Source organism: Balaenoptera borealis, assembly GCF_965194805.1.
Source record: "Balaenoptera borealis genome assembly, chromosome: 19".
Taxonomy (NCBI): Eukaryota; Metazoa; Chordata; class Mammalia; order Artiodactyla; family Balaenopteridae; genus Balaenoptera; species Balaenoptera borealis.
Genome location: NC_138878.1, coordinates 17,835,567 through 17,852,569, shown reverse-complemented (window position 1 = coordinate 17,852,569; position 17,003 = coordinate 17,835,567). Strand labels below are relative to the sequence as shown.

Below are 17,003 nucleotides of genomic sequence, written 5' to 3'. Positions count from 1 at the left end.
ACAGTTCCCGCTGGCAACGCGGCTCCGGCCTCTCCGTTCACCTCCCTCCCCCATGGCCTCTGTTTATCTCCCTGCCTCAGTTCTGGTCGCTAGGGTCATATCCGCTATAGTGACTGACTCTGAGGAGACCCTATTCCCGGTTCGAGTCCACCTTTGCTACTTGGCCTTCCTCCCGGCCCGCGGGTGCGGGGCTCGGAGGCGTGGCACAATCCTGACCCCGTCCCCTCCGCTGGGCTGCTGGGACCTGGTCGCCATGACTACGGGCTGTAAACTACCACAGCTTCCCAGGCCACGAGTGCTGGCTGCCCGGCTGCCCTAGGGTCATGGACTCCCCGAAGCCGCAGCGCCCCAGCTTCGCGACCACGTCGAGGTAGGCGCTGGCCGGGCTGAGGGCGGAGAGGAGGCCTTGAGTACTTCCAGAAAGAGAAATGGTACCTGATTCGGACCTCTGCACCTCCTGTCTCTGTCCATTGGTTTGGGGCTCCAGCCCCACAGGATCAGTGGTCCAGAAACAGTTAGAATCTCAGATGACTTGTCAGCCCAGGAAGGTCGTTACATTCTAGTAAAAGGGCAGGAGCACTTGATCATTAGTAATAGCCAGCTTTTTCGTATTGAGCGTGTATTATGTGCCGAGTGCTCTATACACCATATTTAACCCTCACAACAACTCTATGAGGTAGTAATATCACTATTTTACAAATAAAGAAATAGAATCCTGAAGAGATCATGTGTCTTACACATGTTTATAAGTGATGGAGCTAGTATTTGAATCCAGCCATGTGAGACCCAAACCTGAGATCTTAGCCACAAGGATAAACAACCTCTTCACCCACTGGCTTATGACAAAGAAGCATCTCTAAGCAGCCCAAGAACATCCCATGGCCTCAAGGTAGCTCCTGCCTGTATTCAGGGGTGCAGCATCTGGACACTGCAAATATGATAACAAGCTCTGTTAGCCAGGAAAGCCACAAAGTATACATATTAAAACAAAAATTTTGGCTAAATACCTTTCTAGCTCTGAGAGCTAAGAGAAGGCCCTTAAGTTCTGGGCCTCTGTTTCTATATCTCAGACATGGGAATGACACAGCCCACGTTAAACTGTTGGGAAAATTTAGGCAGCATATATGAAGCTCTCATGATAGCTCTTGCACATAATAGGCATTCAGTAAGTGTTTAATGAATGTATTTTCTTGCTTCTACTCATTCCTAATGCAAAAAACCTGATCTCACCTAAACTCTAATCCCCCATGGTCAGCTGCCTTGACAGAGAAAGCCTAGAAAAGTCAAGAAATTAAATGCTGCCTTGACAGAGAAAGCCGAGAAAAGTCACAAAATGAATCACAAAAACCAGACAGCAGGCTTGAGAAAGAGTGTTGTTACCCAACACACGAATGATTTAGGAAACTGCAATCGTGTTTGAAAGGGATATGAAACAGACTCAGAAAGAGAATCCCCATGTATTTTAAGAAGGAAGCACAATATAATTGCTGATGCTGAATTTGGTGACAGTACAAAACATCATTCCTGCCCATATTCTTCATTCACCAGTGTTTAGTAGTGTATAGTATATTGGGCCAAGCTCACTGCTTCCCTTAGAGGAATAGTGTAGGTGTCCTCCTCCAGCTGCCCTTAGAGCAGGGCCAGGATGATGAAGCATAAGCCAGAACTTAGCACTACACGAATGTCAGCAGGACCCTCTAAAAGGGACTTTGAGGGAATTCCCTGGTGGTCCAGTGGTTAGGACACTGCACTCTCACTGCCGAGGGCCTGGGTTCAATCCCTGCTCGGGGAACTAAGATCCTGCAAGCCATACAGTGTAGCCAAAAAAATAAATAAAGGGACCTTTGAATTGTGCATTTTCCTGCGGCAGGTTTCTCCTCCCCATTGGCTTTCTCCTTTCAGCCTCACATCCCTGGCACAGTAGATTTGTGGATGGAACTCAGTAGCTTGACTTCACTCAATACCAGGACTTACCCCTGTCAAACCCACTGCTTGCCATTAGTTAAATAACTGAGTTTTCTCCACCTTTGAAGTAGAAATATAGATAATCTATTTCCCATTCCTCTCTGAGAATTGGTGTAAAATATTTAATATAATACTAAAGAAGCATCCTAAGCTTTTTGGATAAGTGTATAGACTCTACCAGGTGTTTTTAAATTTATTTATTTTATTTATTTATTTTTGGCTGCTTTGGGTCTTCATTGCTGCACGCGGGCTTTCTCTAGTTGCGGCGAGTGGGGGCTACTCTTCGTTGCGGTGCACAGGCTTCTCATTGCAGTGGCTTCTCTTGTTGCGGAGCACGGGCTCTAGGCGCGCGGGCTTCAGTAGTTGCAGCATGTGGGCTCAGTAGTTGTGGCTCGTGGGCTTCAGTAGTTGCAGCCTGTGGGCTCAGTAGCTGTGGCTCACGGGCTCTAGAGCGCAGGCTCAGTAGTTGTGGCTCACAGGCTTAGTTGATCCACGGCATGCGGGATCTTCCTGGGCCAGGGCTCGAACCTGTGTCCCTGCATTGGCAGGTGGATTCTTAACCACTGTGCCACCAGGGAAGCCCCAGGTGTTTTTAAAATTAACATTTGCGAATCTGTTTTTGACTACTGTCTCCCTTGGCATTCAAAACTAACATGTTACCGGCCGCTCTCGCCTTTGAAATGGCCCACACTCTGTCTGTGGAGTGTGTTTCTCTCCAAATAAATTCACCTCCTACCTATCACTTTGTCTCTCACTGAGTTCTTTCTGAAAAAACAAACAAAAAACAAAAAAAACCTAACATGTTACCTACTGAGATTTTCCATCTGGCAACTTCTCAGGATTTGTAGAGTTCCCCATAGTTTTCTTGCTTACCTTGCCCCATGTGGTAGTTCCAGCAGGAGCAAGAACAGAGTTTAGAAAATTGACTGGTCTTGACAGGAAGGTATGATTTAACCCAGTGAGCAGATGGGTTGATCTGCTGCATCCTGTCTCAAACCCATAAACATTTGAGCAAAAGCCTTTCCTTTTCCACACCGGCTGTGTATTCTACATGGTTTGCTCACATTTGTTCAGTTTAGAGACAATAGAGAACTGGAGTTTGGGGTGTCACTGCTCCATGAAGTAGGACTGAAGAACCCTGCAGGACAGGGTTTCCCAACTGGGTTCACGTCACTGCTCTTAACTTCCCTGGAGTTTGGGTAATCCTTGTCTCAGTTTTATGGACAAAGACACTGAGGTTCAAGAGGTTAAACAGCATACCCAAGGTCACCAGCTAGCAAGGGGAATGAAGACACAAGTCTTTCTGGCAGCATAAATCACTCCCACCCGCTGCCACCATGGATTACTGGGATCACTTCTTCCTTTTGTTCCACCTAAGTCTGACTGCCCACAGGCAGCCCTCCCTCTAGACCCCCAAATGCCTTCCTAGCTTGAGCAATGATGGCTCTCCCCAAGAGGCCTAGGAGTTAAAAGTGGATCCTTATGATCCACTTTTCCCACATCCTGCTGTCACAGTTAATATCTCTGCAGCTCCTTGCAGTTTACAGGTTATTTTTTTTAATTAATTAATTTTTTAATTTTTAATTTTTTGGCTGCATTGAGTCTTCGTTGCTGCGTGCTGGCTTTTTCTAGTTGTGGCGAGCGGGGGCTACTCTTCGTTGAGGTGTGCAGGCTTCTCATTGCAGTGGCTTCTCTTGTTTCAGAGCACAGGCTCTAGGTGTGCGGGCTTCAGTAGTTGTGGTGCATGGACTTAGTAGCTCTGCGGCATGTGGGATCTTCCTGTACCAGGGCTCGAACCCGTGTCCCCTGCATTGGAAGGCGGATTCTTAACCACTGCGCCACCGAGGAAGTCCCTACAGGTTATTTGTGCATATCTCTTTTACTCTTATTTAAACTTCACAACAACATTGTGAGATAGAAAATGCAAGAACTGTCTCCACCTCCTTGTGAGGAAACTGGGCTGAAAGAAGTTAAATGACTTGCCCAAGGGGTTCCCTATTGGAAACACAGATGTCAGCCTCTGGGCCCTATCAGCCAGTAAGTAGAGGCTCAAGACTCCCACCCTGGCTCTTGGACCCCAGACCCTGTACTTCTTGTCCTATAGCACCTGCTTTTGGTATCACACCCCCAGAATGTGGCTGTCACATTCATGGAACTGTCATCACAGCCACAGCTAAACACTGAAGGGAAGTATAGGCCTGCAGGGTTCTCTGGGTTCATGGTGAAGGTGTCCTGCCACTGCAGGAGTTGGTGAGACTCTAGTGATGAGGAGAAGGTTTCTGGGAATGTGGGAAAATGGTTTGGGCCCCGAGCCAGGAGCTTGTTGGCAGCACCTCTGGGAATCTAGAGGCAGCACTTGGAAGACCCAGAGCCTGACTCTGAGGGGAAAGGAAGCCATGTCTTGTGGCTCTGGGAAGAGTGCAAGTGTACTCCCCACTCAAGGCTCTGTCACCCACCACTTCCTTCTCCTTCTCTGTGCAGAGCACACTTGCGACCTTTAGGAGTGATCGTAGATGATTCCTTCCTCACAGAAGCCAAGAATACCCAGAAACGCAAGCTTTCTCAGAAACGGAAGACGCTGCTGGTTAGTGGCCGTGTCCTGTTGGAACCCTAAATTTTGATCCCCAGATCCTTTCTGCCTCCCTCTCTGCAACCCAAAAGCACCACCCACCTGAAACATGCCCCACCAAGCGGCTTCTCCCCAGTTAGGGGAGTGTGGCTCAGAGGCCAGGCCCAGCAGGCTCTGGGGTGGGAGCGTGCACACTTGCTGCACCTCACCGGAAAAGCCTTCCCAGACCTCCCCGAGCAGAGAGGGACTCAGCTCCTGCCCACAGATAACCTTCCCCTGCAACTCAGGATTCTGGAGTGGACCTCATTTCTTCATCCAGCCTGCCATGAGCCAAGCATTGTGCTGGGTGCTGGGATGGTCCCACCAGATCTGTCAAGGTCCTTCAGAGCTATGACTATATCTTTTTGTCTTTACGGCCACAGTGCCTGATGTGGTACTTGAGTGGCTGGCATATGTGCACCATAATTGCTGTATGTATGTGAAGACAGTAGTAAAGGATGTTTCTCCATTGCGCTGTTGCTCTGCACTGGAAGTAGAGACTCTTTACCAGCCTCATGACAGGTTCTCCCTCCATTCATGTTCTTTAAAATTTTTATATGAAAATGAATGCTGGGGAATTCCCTGGCAGTCCAGTGGTTAGGACTCCACACTTCCACTACAGGGGGCACAGGTTCCATCCCGGTCTGGGAGCTAAGATCCTACATTCCTGCATGCCACGTGGCATGGCAAAAAAAAAAGAATATTCTTCCCTCAAATTAAAAAAAAATACTGTGTTATTAAGATTTGGGGGCTTTTGTTGATATGATCATAAGATTGTTATTACTATTTAACAAGCAAACAGCCATTGTCCAAATCTTACAGGTAAAAAAACACATCTGAGCAAATTTATAACTCCAGCTCACAGTGGAGAACTGTGGGCTGTGGTGGTTTTCTTTGTGGGAGTGTGTCTTGTCTGGAGGATCTGGGGACACATGAGCTGTACACTTTGTGAGGCTGGGGACTTCAAACATGGGGACCCTGACATCAGGGAGGGAAAGGGGTAGTGTGGACTCCAAGCGGAGACCAAGCGCAGCCACAGTCCCGAAAGATCCGATTACTTGGGGCGCCTGCTCCCCATCCCCCTCAGCTGCCACCTACTCAGCGGACCTGGGGCCAGGCTCTTTCACTCCCTTTCTTCTGCGCGGCGGCAGTGACACCGTTCTCAACCACCAGAGGACGCTGTTGCCTCCTGCCGCCCCCGACCCCCGGGGCCGCCCTTCCCGTTTTCACCTGCAGGGGGAAGCAGAGAGCACGGAGCTCCCGGGAACGCCGCCTTCCAACCACCCGCTTGCGGAGGCCTTACCAGCTGTTAACAACCGGGACAAGAAAGCAGCATATGCCCAGCAATCAAAATAGGGTGACTTTTTCTCTTTACAGAAACGGCAGACAGAGCAGGAAGATGGGCCTTTTTTATTTTTTATGTCTCCCAAAATAAGCTAAATTAAGCTTTATTTCTATGACTAAACTGGTTTTGTCTGCTCAGGAAATTTTCAAGGCTAGTCTCCCTTTGTTTTTGTTCTTGTTTTTTGTTTGTTTGTTTTTAACTGAAGTCTGGTTAATTTACAATGTTGTCTTAGTTTTAAGTGTACAGAAAAGTAATTCAGCTTTACATATATAATATATATATTCTTTTTCAGGTTCTTTTCCATTATAGGTTATTACAAGATATTGAATATAGTTCCCTGTGCTGTACAGTAGGTCCTTGTTGTTTAGCAGTTTTATATATAGTAGTGTGTATATGTTAATCCCAAACTCTTAATTTATCTCCCCCACACCCACCCCTCTATCCCCTTTGGTAACCATAAGTTTGTTTTCTGTGCCTGTGAGTCTATTTATGTTTTGTAAATAAGTTCATTTGTATCATTTTTTTAAATTCCACATATAAGTGATATTATATGATATTTGTCTTTGTCTGACTTACTTCATTAATATGATAATCTCTAGGTCCATCCGTGTTGCTGCAAACGGCATTATCGCATTCTTTTTTATGGCTGAGTAGTATTCCATTGTATATACATACCAACTCTTCTTCAGCCATTCATCTGTTGATCAACACTCAGGTTGCTTCCACGTCTTGGCTGTTGTAAATAGTGCTGCTATGAACGTTGGGGTGCATGTATCTTTTCGAATTACAATTTTCTCTGGAAATATGCCCAGGAGCAGGATCATATGGTAAATCTATTTTTAGTTTTTTAAAAAAACCTCCATACTGTTCTCCACAGTGGCTGCACCAATTTACATTCCCACCAACAGTTTAGGAGGGTTCCTTTTTCTCCACACCCTCTCCAGCAATTATTATTTGTAGACTTTTTAATCATGGCCATTCTGACTGGTGTGAGGTGATACCTCATTGTAGTTTTGATTTGCATTTCTCTAATAATTAACGATATTGAGCATCTTTTCATGTGCCTGTTGGCCTGGCCTCTTGAAAATGTGAAAAACTTACCATTAACTGACCAGGGTTAGGTGCTTCTTTGACAACTTCCCAGGTGTCTTCCAGGGTTACTTTGTCCTTTTATAAAAATCACATCAATTTTAATAGTCTTTCAAGAAAACTTTTTCTGTCTTGATTTTTAAGTTTGGCTTCTCATGTTTCCAGTTTATCTATTTCTACTTTTATTTCCTATGTTTAAAATTTTTATTATGATATTTTTTTCCTTTTCAGGCAACCACAGGCTTAAGGCTTTCTTTCCTAATAGTGAAAGGATTTTATTTTATTTTATTTTTTTACATGTTTATTGTAGTGTAATTGCTTTACAATGTTGTGTTAGTTTCTGCTGTATAACAAAGTGAATCAGCTATATGTATACAGATATCCCCATATCCCCTCCCTCTTGCACATCCCTCCCACCTTCCCTATCCGACCCCTCTAGGTGGTCACAAAGCACTGAGCTGATTTCCCTGTGCCATGCAGCTGCTTCCCACTAGCTAGCTATTTTATATTTGGTAGTGTACATACGTTAATACTACTCTCTCACTTCGTCCCAGCTTACCCTTCCCCCCTCCCCATGTCCTCAAGTCCATTCTCTATGTCTGCGTCTTTATTCCTGTCCTGCCCCTAGGTTCATCAGAACGATTTATTTATTTATTTATTTATTTATTTATTTATTGGCTGCGTTGGGTCTTCATTGCTGCGCGCGGGCTTTCTCTAGTTGTGGCGAGTGGGGGCTACTCCTTGTTGCGGTGCACAGGCTTCTCATTGCGGTGGCTTCTCTTGTTGCGGAGCACGGGCTCTAGGTGTGCGGGCTTCAGTAGTTGTGGCTTGTGGAATCTGGAGTGCAGGCTCAGTAGTTGTGGCGCACGGGCTTAGTTGCTCCGCGGCATTGGGATCTTCCTGGACCAGGGCTCGAACCCGTGTCCCCTGCATTGGCAGGCGGATTCTTAACCACTGCGCCACCAGGGAAGCCCCAACCATTTTTTTTTAGATAGTGAAAGGATTTTAAGCAATTAAATACTTGTGAGTGCTTTTCTGATCATATCCCAAACATTTTTTTTTTTTTAAACCTACCCTTTTTTTTTTTTTTTCCTTAAATTTTTTTTTTTATAGCTACTTTTATTTTTATTTATTTATTTATTTTTTGCTGTGCTGGGTCTTCGGTTCGTGCAAGGGCTTTCTCTAGTTGCGGCAAGTGGGGGCCACTCTTCATCGCGGTGCGGGGACAGCTCTTCATCGCGGTGCGCGGGCCTTTCACCACCGCGGCCCCTCCTGCCGCGGGGCACAGGCTCCAGACGCGCAGGCTCAGCAGTTGTGGCTCACGGGCCCAGCTGCTCCGTGGCATGTGGGATCTTCCCAGACCAGGGCTCGAACCCGTGTCCCCTGCATTAGCAGGCAGATTCTCAACCACTGCGCCACCAGGGAAGCCCTCCCAAACATTTTGAACATGTAATTTCTATAACATGTTGTATTTTTACTTTAAGTAATAAATGGGTCGGGAAAAATATTTATTTTTAAATTTCTGTAAATGGTTAAGTGTTTTAGAGGTATGTTTATATTATCATTTCTTATTTCATTGTATTATATCAGGAAATGCAAGGTATACAGTTTCTCATTTAAAAATGTGTTAACACCTTATCTGTGGCCTATGATTAGTTTTTTGTATATATTAAAAGATTGTCCTTCTTTATTTCCATTTAATGTATGTATAAATCTACTGACTTGTCATTATCAGCTGTATTACTCTTAGTATTTGTCTTTTACCTTTCTCTGCTTGATGTAGCTTATTTTGATAGGAGGGCTTTAAACTCTTTACAATTCTGTTTCATCATCTCTCTTTCCTCCCCTATGTTTTTATCTATTCAACAAATATTTGTTGATTCCGACTGTGTGCCAGGCACTGTGGATACAGTGGTAAACAAGACAGACAAAGTCTGTGTTTCTGAGAGAAGATGGGGGTGTGATGATGGGAAAGTGTGGACGTTGGGATTGGGAAGAGTATCAGGGAGAACCCCTGAGATGCTAAGGTTGAATAGTCAAGCTGGAGCATTCTTGACCCAGGGAAAGCATGTGTGAACATATACACCCAATAAGTAGCGTTTTCGTTTTATTATGCCTTGCATCCAGCTAAATTATTGTGCTCCCTTAAATATTTATTCCACAATATTTGCTGAGTGCTACTTAAGACTATGAAGAGTGTTAACACAACATTGTAAATCAACTATACTTCAATTAGGAAAAAAAAAAAGACTACGAAGAGTGTGAAGTATGATGCCATCAGTTCTGGAAGTACAGACATAGGTCAACCTAGACCCTTGCAAGAGGCTGGAGTCCTCCCTGGGACCTAGCAACAAGGCTTACTATGTACTTTCCAAAATATTTAGGGAAAGGATGAATGATTGCAAGATTGAGAAAAAATAGGTAGAACTAATAGAATGCAAAGAAGAGCCCAAGGAGACAGTGGCATTTTCCACATTAAGAGGGTCAGGAGCCAGTTACCATTAGCCTGGAAGGACTCCTAGAACCTGGATGTGTGGGACATGGGTGGTAGGCCTAGTCTCTCTCCATCTCAGAAGAACCTGGAAGCTGGGCTCAGGGCCTTCCACAGAGGAGGCTTTAATACTGAATTCAATAATTCAATGTTCTTTTAGATTTCAAAGTAACTTATGTGCATTGTAGAAAATTTTGAAAAATACACGATTACAGACACGTAAGCACCCATGGGCCTATCATTGGAGAATAATTACTGATAGCCTTTTGGATTATTTCCTCCATCTTTTCCGGGTTTTCATCTTACCTGGTTGTGCTTATTCTCTAATTTCAGGCTTTACTTAACCCTTAGAGATATAGTGCATGTTAAGCCTCTTCGTAAACATTTCATACCTGTATAAGAATCTTCTGTTTTTAGACACTTAGGAGTTTTCTGATATTTTCATAGTCACAAGTAAGGCTTTGAGGACTGCCCTTAGGCATGAAGCTGCCGCTTCATCTCTGTCCCCTCTGCACTGGCCAGCCCAGACCTCAGCCTCAGCCAGCCTGCCCTCCTTGGGCATTGGCCCCTGTTCAGAGCCCTTCAAAACTCCTGCTGTTTCCCTGAGGTATTGGTGCTACCCAGGCAGTCTTTGTGCACCCCCCCACCTCCCCTGACACATCACTCTCTTCCAGAGTGACCTCAGCTCCTCCCATGAAGTCACTCAAGCTTTACTGAAATCACTGACATCATCACTTCCTCCTCTAAGAGGACCAGCCTCCCCTGGCACCCTCCAGTCAGGGCCCCCACACTCCTGTGACCTGCATCGGCTTCGGTTACTACCTGCTTATCAGTTCACTTGTCGTCCCACTTCCATCATACCCCCAGCTTCCTTCATGTCCCAGAACCCAGCAGGGGCTGGCATGTGCTATGGACCCAGAAATGTTTGATGAACAAATGAATGACTGAATGGATGAACCCTCGAAGTAGGCTTCACTGGGTAAGAGAGTCATTTTTTTCTCTCATGTTTTGAGTATTTCATAAAAAGTTTAAAAAACAAGCTCATAAATACTACTACCCCCTACCCCTGCTCAAGGTTCAAAATGAGATCCCACTGCTTCAGGGCCCTACCATCTCTCCCCTCCCCCTCCCCCAGGGGGTAGAGCCTAGTCTTCTCCTGGGGTCCACAGGTCACCCTGCTGCATCTCTGCAGTCCTGCCTGAGAGTCCAGGCTTGAGGCTGGGCCTGCCCTCCCCTGTCTCTCTTTAGCTGGACTGTGCTGTGGGGGCAAGAGATGGTCCCAGTAAGTACTCATATCTGTTTTCATAGCACAGGTATTCAATACTCACTGACAAACCTACAGAAGAGAAGAAGAACTCCTAGAAGGTGCCTGAGTCTGTGTAAACCACCCTCTATTCTTTCTCGTTGCATTCTCACATCAATACAATGCAATGGGGAGCACAACCATTCCCATTTTACAGATGCAGAGACTGAGGCTCAGACTGTGGTCACATAACCAATAAGGGGGATCTAGCGTTTAATCTAATCCCTCTCTAAGGACCACGGTCTTAATTATGAACCATATTAAGAGATGTTGTTGGGGGGGGAACCCAGGAGTGGAGGAGGAGCCTGGAGAGGAACATCAGGAAGGGGAGCAATATTGTCATGGTAACCCCACCTGTCCCTTCTTATAGTCCTGTCCGTTCTCCATTGGTGGCCACCTGTCCCCAAGGCCCACATACATCAGTGACCAGACCATTCTGCATAATCGAAAGCCCTGTTCAGATGACTACCGGAAGCGAGTAGGGTAAGCCAGGGTTAGCCTGATGGTGGACGGACTGGGCCCAGAAACAGTGCAGGGGTGTTGCTGCCCCAGACCCAGGGCACAAGGACCTGGTGGGGTGTCCATCACATCTCAGTCCACCACTCCCTGCAGTAGCTGGCAGCAGCAGCCCCTGGGCACTACCAAGCCAAGGTACCTAGAGCAACTAGAGAACTACCTACGCAAGGAGCTCCTCCTGCTGGACCTGGGTACAGATTCTGCCCAGGAGCTAAGGCTGCAGGTCAGAGCCACAGAATAACTGGGGGGAGGGCAGGGGCAGGGCCGGGAAGAAACCTTACTCACCAGGACTAGGCACTTCATTCAGGCAAGACCAGCCTTTCCCAGCTCCTTTGGGTTCCCCTTCCTGGTAAGAGAAACGTGTTCTCTGACAAAGCCAGTGAGCAGGCAAGTCTACCAGCATGGAACCAAAACTCTCCTGAGGGTTGGGTTTCTTTACCTGAGTCAGGTGGCCTGAATGCTGTCTCCAGTCCCTTCTGTGATCCCCAGCACCCACCTTGGGTCATTGGGTATCAGTGCATGGAGTCTAAATCCTGGCAGTTGGACAAGCAGGGGTCATACAATGTCTACCAGCCCAGTAGCAACAGCCCCAAGTTTGAGGAACTTAGCCAGATACAGAGCGAAATCTAGATGTAACCTAGATTCTGATGCATATTAGGGAAGGAATCACCAAATCCCTGCTCAAACGGAAATGATGACGGGGAATCCCTCACTTCTGACTTAGTCACTGACAGAAGCATTTGCTGAGCACTGTCTGTGTGCCAGGCTCTGGGTGGGGCCTTAGATATGGTCTCACAAGCTAAAGGAACCTCACCAGCAAAGAAGCAGAAGCTCAGAGAAGGCATCCGGCTATGTAGTAGTGGAGCTAGGATTCAAACTCAGGGCTGGTTCGGGAGCCTGTGCTCATTCCAGTACACAATGTTGCCTCCAAAAGCTTCCTGTGTGTCTGAGTGGGACAGGAAACCACACCTCTACTTTGAGGCTAGAGCCTTAGACCTTCTCCTGCCCCCACAGGGCTGTAAGATGGGGAGGGGTACTGGTAAGAGGCCAGCTGAAGCACAGTGCATGGAGGAGGCTGGCTGCCTGGAGAGCCAGAGAGGGGGCTCAGGTAGAGAGGGGGAGGTCCTGACCCAGGTCGTCTGCCAGGTCTCAGAGACAGCACCAGGAGAGGTCTCCAGAGAGCAGCTGAGAGGGATGGAGCTGCCCCTCAGGTCCCTGACTGTGAGAGATCCCGGTGGGGCCTGTGGCATTTATTTGAATGTGAGTCGCCTGGCAGCTTCATGCTAGAACACTTCTAAGCCAAGCAAAGAAAAACTTAGGTCCCACTGAGGGTGGCAGCTATAGGCCAGGAGGTGACAGTTTCCCTTTTCTTGCCAGCCTTACAGAGAGATATTTGAATTTTTCATAGAGGACTTCAAAACATACAAGCCATTGCTCTCCTCCATCAAGAATGCATATGAGGTGATGCTGGGTAAGACTGCAGCCTCCCTGCCTGGGCCCAGCCTGGAAGAGGCAGAGAGGATCCTACTCTGACCTTCTGGGTTCTGCAGCAGGGCTGGGGCAGCTACAAACTGGGCTTTGAGGTCACCAAGCCCCCCTTAGCCTTTTTATCACTGTCATGTGATAGGGCACCCCAGGGCAACTGACTACCTCCCATTCTTGGGAAGCATGGTGGGGCAGTATCTGTGGGAAATAGAGCATCTTTTCTATTGACAGTGAAGCCCAGAAGGGAGGGTGTACCCCTGGGAAGTGAGGGGGCTTCCCTCACCAGGCTCAGGAGGTGCTGGGCATGGTGCAGCTGCAGGACTAAAGGCCGTATGGGGAAAGGGCATAGGTGAGACTCTGGTCCTCATCGGAACTCTGCCCCTGGTTTAAAAGCAAGTGCAGGAAGGACTTAAGCAGGAGCTATGCTTTGAACAGGCATGTATAGACTCCTCGAGTTTGCAAGGGACATAGCCACTCACTGTGACCTCAGGATCAGTGTCTCCTGGTTGTTTGTCCTCCATGGCCCCAAAGGGACTCTCCTACCTGTCCCTGCTTAGCCCACCAGAGGGAGAAGATTCGGGCTCTGGAGCCCCTGAAGGCGAAGCTTGTCACTGTGAACGAGGACTGCAACGAGAGGATCCTGGCCATGAGGGCTAAGGAGAGATATGAAATCTCCATGCTGAAGAAAGAGAAGATGAATTTGCTAAAACTCATTGATAAGAAGAATGAGGAGAAGATCTCATTGCAGAGTGAGGTGAAAGGGAGTAATGTGGTGACCAACTCCCTGAATCCCTCCCACCCCGACCCCAGGGGTGACCTTGAGGCCTTCAGCCCTGGGGTGACCCCCTAGCTCTCTCCACCCTTCTGCCTGAAATGACATACAGAGCCACCACCTCCCCCCCATACCCCTCTCTCCACATGCTGCCCTCCTCCTCAGCTCAGCACTGGCTTGGTATGGCCCCAAATGCCAGCAGAGTCCCGCACCTTGGCTGCCAGATTTTCTCCACAGGAGGAAGCTTCAGCACTTTGCTGGATTCTCAGGAATGACCAGTCTCCTCCTCCTTCTACCTTTCTTGTTCTCTTCCCAACAGGTGACCAAACTGAGGAAGAACTTGGCTGAGGAGTATCTGCGCTACCTCAGCGAGCGAGATGCCCGTAAGATCCTTATTGCAGACCTGAATGAGCTACGGTACCAGCGGGAAGACATGTCACTAGCCCAATCCCCAGGTAAGCCCGAGATGGGTTTCTCTCCCCTGAAGAGGTGCTGGAGAGGAGTCTGGCTCTCACCACTCCCATTCATTCAACTCTCCTATTATCTGCTCATTCACGATGGGAGATGTTCCTGCTGCCACCTGGGTCTGTGGATCTTCTGAGCTGGCCTGAGAATCATAGACTTGTTGTTTAAGAAGGAAACAATCACTGGCAGCTGAGGCAGCCTAGACTCCCTAAGGGCAGGACAGGCCTGATACTCCACATCCTGGGCTTCTCTATTTAAGCTCAAAGCCCTATGCTGGTAGCACTGTGGAAAGACTCAGGGGTCCCCAAGCTGGGAGAGCAGGAAGACCTGGGACATGCCCCAAGGGACACTCAACCCTGCCCTGGGCTACAGGCCCCAGAGGCAGGGTGACATGAGCTGGCGGGCCCCCTGGCAGGTGTCTGGGGGGAGGACCCCGTGAAGTTAACAATGGCTCTGAAGATGGCCCGGCAAGACCTGACCCGCACGCAGATGGAACTCAACACCATGAAGGCCAACTTTGGAGATGTGGTGCCCAGAAGGGACTTTGAAATGCAGGAGAAGACCCTCAAGGATCTGCAGGAGCAGGTGCTGGTGGGCAGGCAGGGTAGGGAAGGGCCATGCAGGTGAGTAGCAAGGACCAATCGCCCTGCCCACAGCTGGACAGCCTGAGAGACGACTATGAAGAGGTCCGCAAGGAGCACGAGATGCTGCTGCAGTTGCACATGAGCACGCTGAAGGAGCGGGACCAGTTCTACTCTGAGCTGCAGGAGATCCAGCGCACCTCCACACCACGGCCAGACTGGTCCAAGTGCAAAGGTAATGCTGGCCATGGGAGCCCTAGGGACTGCTCAAGTGCGTGGTCTGGACTCCAGCTCCCTCTCCCCATCCGCAGATGTGGTGGCTGGAGGACGAGATCGCTGGCAAATGCTGGCCGAGGGCAAGAACAGCGACCAGCTGGTGGATGTGCTCCTGGAGGAGATTGGCGAGGGGCTGCTCCGGGAGAAAGACTTCTTCCCTGGTCTGGTAGGGGAGTCCCTGGGCTCAGGAGGCTTGGGGCCAGAGTCAGAATGGCCAGGCGTTGCTGCTGAGAAGACTTGAGGTTCTGGGGGAACTATCTGGGGCTCTGCCCTGCTTGCTGGTGGGGCTACAGAGAGGCCCAGAGATAAGCTGACATGGTTCCATACAGGGTTATGGGGAATCCATCCCCCCTTTCCTTCGATTTGATGGCGTTGTGGAGAACAAGAAGCCAACCAAGAAGGATGTGGTAAACCTCCTCAAGGATGCCTGGAAGGAACGTATCACTGAGGAGCAGGTCAGATCTCTCTAGCCATTTTGGTCTGGTGTGGTGCCTGAGTCCTCTGGTGCATCGGGGGGTGGGGGGGTGTCCCTCAAGGTGCTAGGGAACAGGGAGAAGGGCCAACCGACTGTGGGGCAGGCTGACCAAGCAGTCTTCCCCCTACCCTGCAGAAAGAGAAGTTCCCAGATTTCTTCTTCAATTTCCTGGAGCGTCGCTTTGGGCCTGGTGATGCCATGGCCTGGGCTTACACCATTTTTGAATATACCAAGCTCTTCCACTCCAGTGAGGTTATGAGTCAGTTCTATGCAGTCTTGATGGGAAAGGTAAGCTTGGGCCTGGCCCTCCACCCTTTGTCCCCGGCATAGGCCAGCTCTGTCCCCACCCCTCTAGGAAACAGCAAGATGGTCAATGCTTCCCCCCTAGAGGAAAGAGAGTGTGTACATCAAGCAGAAGGAGACAATAGCACAGCTGCTGAAGGAGATGACCAATGCTGACAGCCAGAACGAGGGGCTACTAACCATGGAGCAGTTAAGGTGAGAGACCAGTTGGCCACCCCAAATTTCAGCCCCGCATGACCTCTGGCCAAGCTCCTAGCTGTGCAGGGGGAAGGGGAGCCTGGTGGGAAAAGGCCAGAGACTCAGTGCATGCTGCCCTTTTGAGCACTAGTGGGGCTGGCAGAGGGGTGCGGGGAGATGGGTAGGCAGGCCTCAGCCAGGCCTGTCAGCCCCCGTGTCTCCCTACAGCACTGCCCTCAAGAGTACCTTCCCCTTCAAGAAGGACGAGAGAATTCAGGAGTTGATGGAGGCAGGGGGCTGGCATCCCAGCAGCAGCAATGCAGACTTGCTCAACTACTGCGTATTATTTATGGAGGTGGGTTGGGGCCCAGGAGCTTGCCCAGTCCTGCCCTAGCCTCTGCTGGACCCTAACCCGTGTACCCTCACCCTGCCTTGTGGCCCCTTCCCAGGACGAGGAGGGCCAGAGCGTGCCCTTTGTGCAAAAGCTGTGGGAACAGTACATGGATGAAAAGGATGAATACTTACAGGAGTTAAAGCAGGAGCTGGACCTGGAACTGTGAGTGACCCTGGGGACCTCAGGCTCACTTAGTCATAGGCAAGTCCTACAGGCTGGGCCACAGAGTAGCACCTCAAGCCCCAGGTCTCCCTATGCACCGAGCTTGCTGCTGGGCACTACATACTGCTCAAGCCTGGGAGAGGGCATCTTGGGGTCTGGGGTATACGGTCAAGAGGACGGTCAAGGTCTATCTCTCTCTCTCTTTGTGGGGGCAGCCACGATGAGGTGACCCTACCCAAGGTACGTGAGGCCTTGATGAACATTGATCCCAGCCTGGACAAGCAGACCCTCAACAGCTATTTGAGCCAGGCCTTCCAGCTCCCCATGACAGAACTGCCAGAAGAGGGCGAGGAAAAGGAAGAGGGCATTGTGATAAGGCTCCAGACTGCACTGGAACAGCTTCAGATGAGTGATGTTAGGCGTATGGGGCCCCGAGAGCAGGAACCTGCAAGCTGAGGCCACTGTGGGCAGCCTGAGTGCTCCCGTGCTGCTAACCTCTGACTGTTGTTATAAAATTGTTTGTCTGAACCCATGCTATTCTCTAGGTTATGCTGGGGAGTCAAGGGAAGTGTGGTTGGTCCCTGCTTGGCTGGTCC

General features: G+C 49.1%; 1 protein-coding gene across 1 annotated transcript; it reads left to right on the top strand.

Annotated features, from left to right (window-relative positions):
• The first annotated feature begins 55 nt into the window (after nucleotides 1-55).
• Nucleotides 56-16,935, top strand: TSNAXIP1 (translin associated factor X interacting protein 1). The gene is given in 19 exon segments (XM_082367234.1): nucleotides 56-370; nucleotides 4,447-4,549; nucleotides 5,810-5,827; nucleotides 5,830-5,871; nucleotides 5,874-5,930; nucleotides 11,172-11,284; nucleotides 11,414-11,540; nucleotides 12,695-12,788; nucleotides 13,360-13,556; nucleotides 13,894-14,029; nucleotides 14,455-14,624; nucleotides 14,696-14,855; nucleotides 14,932-15,062; nucleotides 15,226-15,351; nucleotides 15,507-15,659; nucleotides 15,760-15,869; nucleotides 16,080-16,206; nucleotides 16,301-16,407; nucleotides 16,623-16,935. Coding segments are annotated over 19 exon segments (2,259 nt in total). The 5' UTR covers nucleotides 56-323; the 3' UTR covers nucleotides 16,864-16,935.
• Nucleotides 16,936-17,003: the final 68 nt, after the last annotated feature.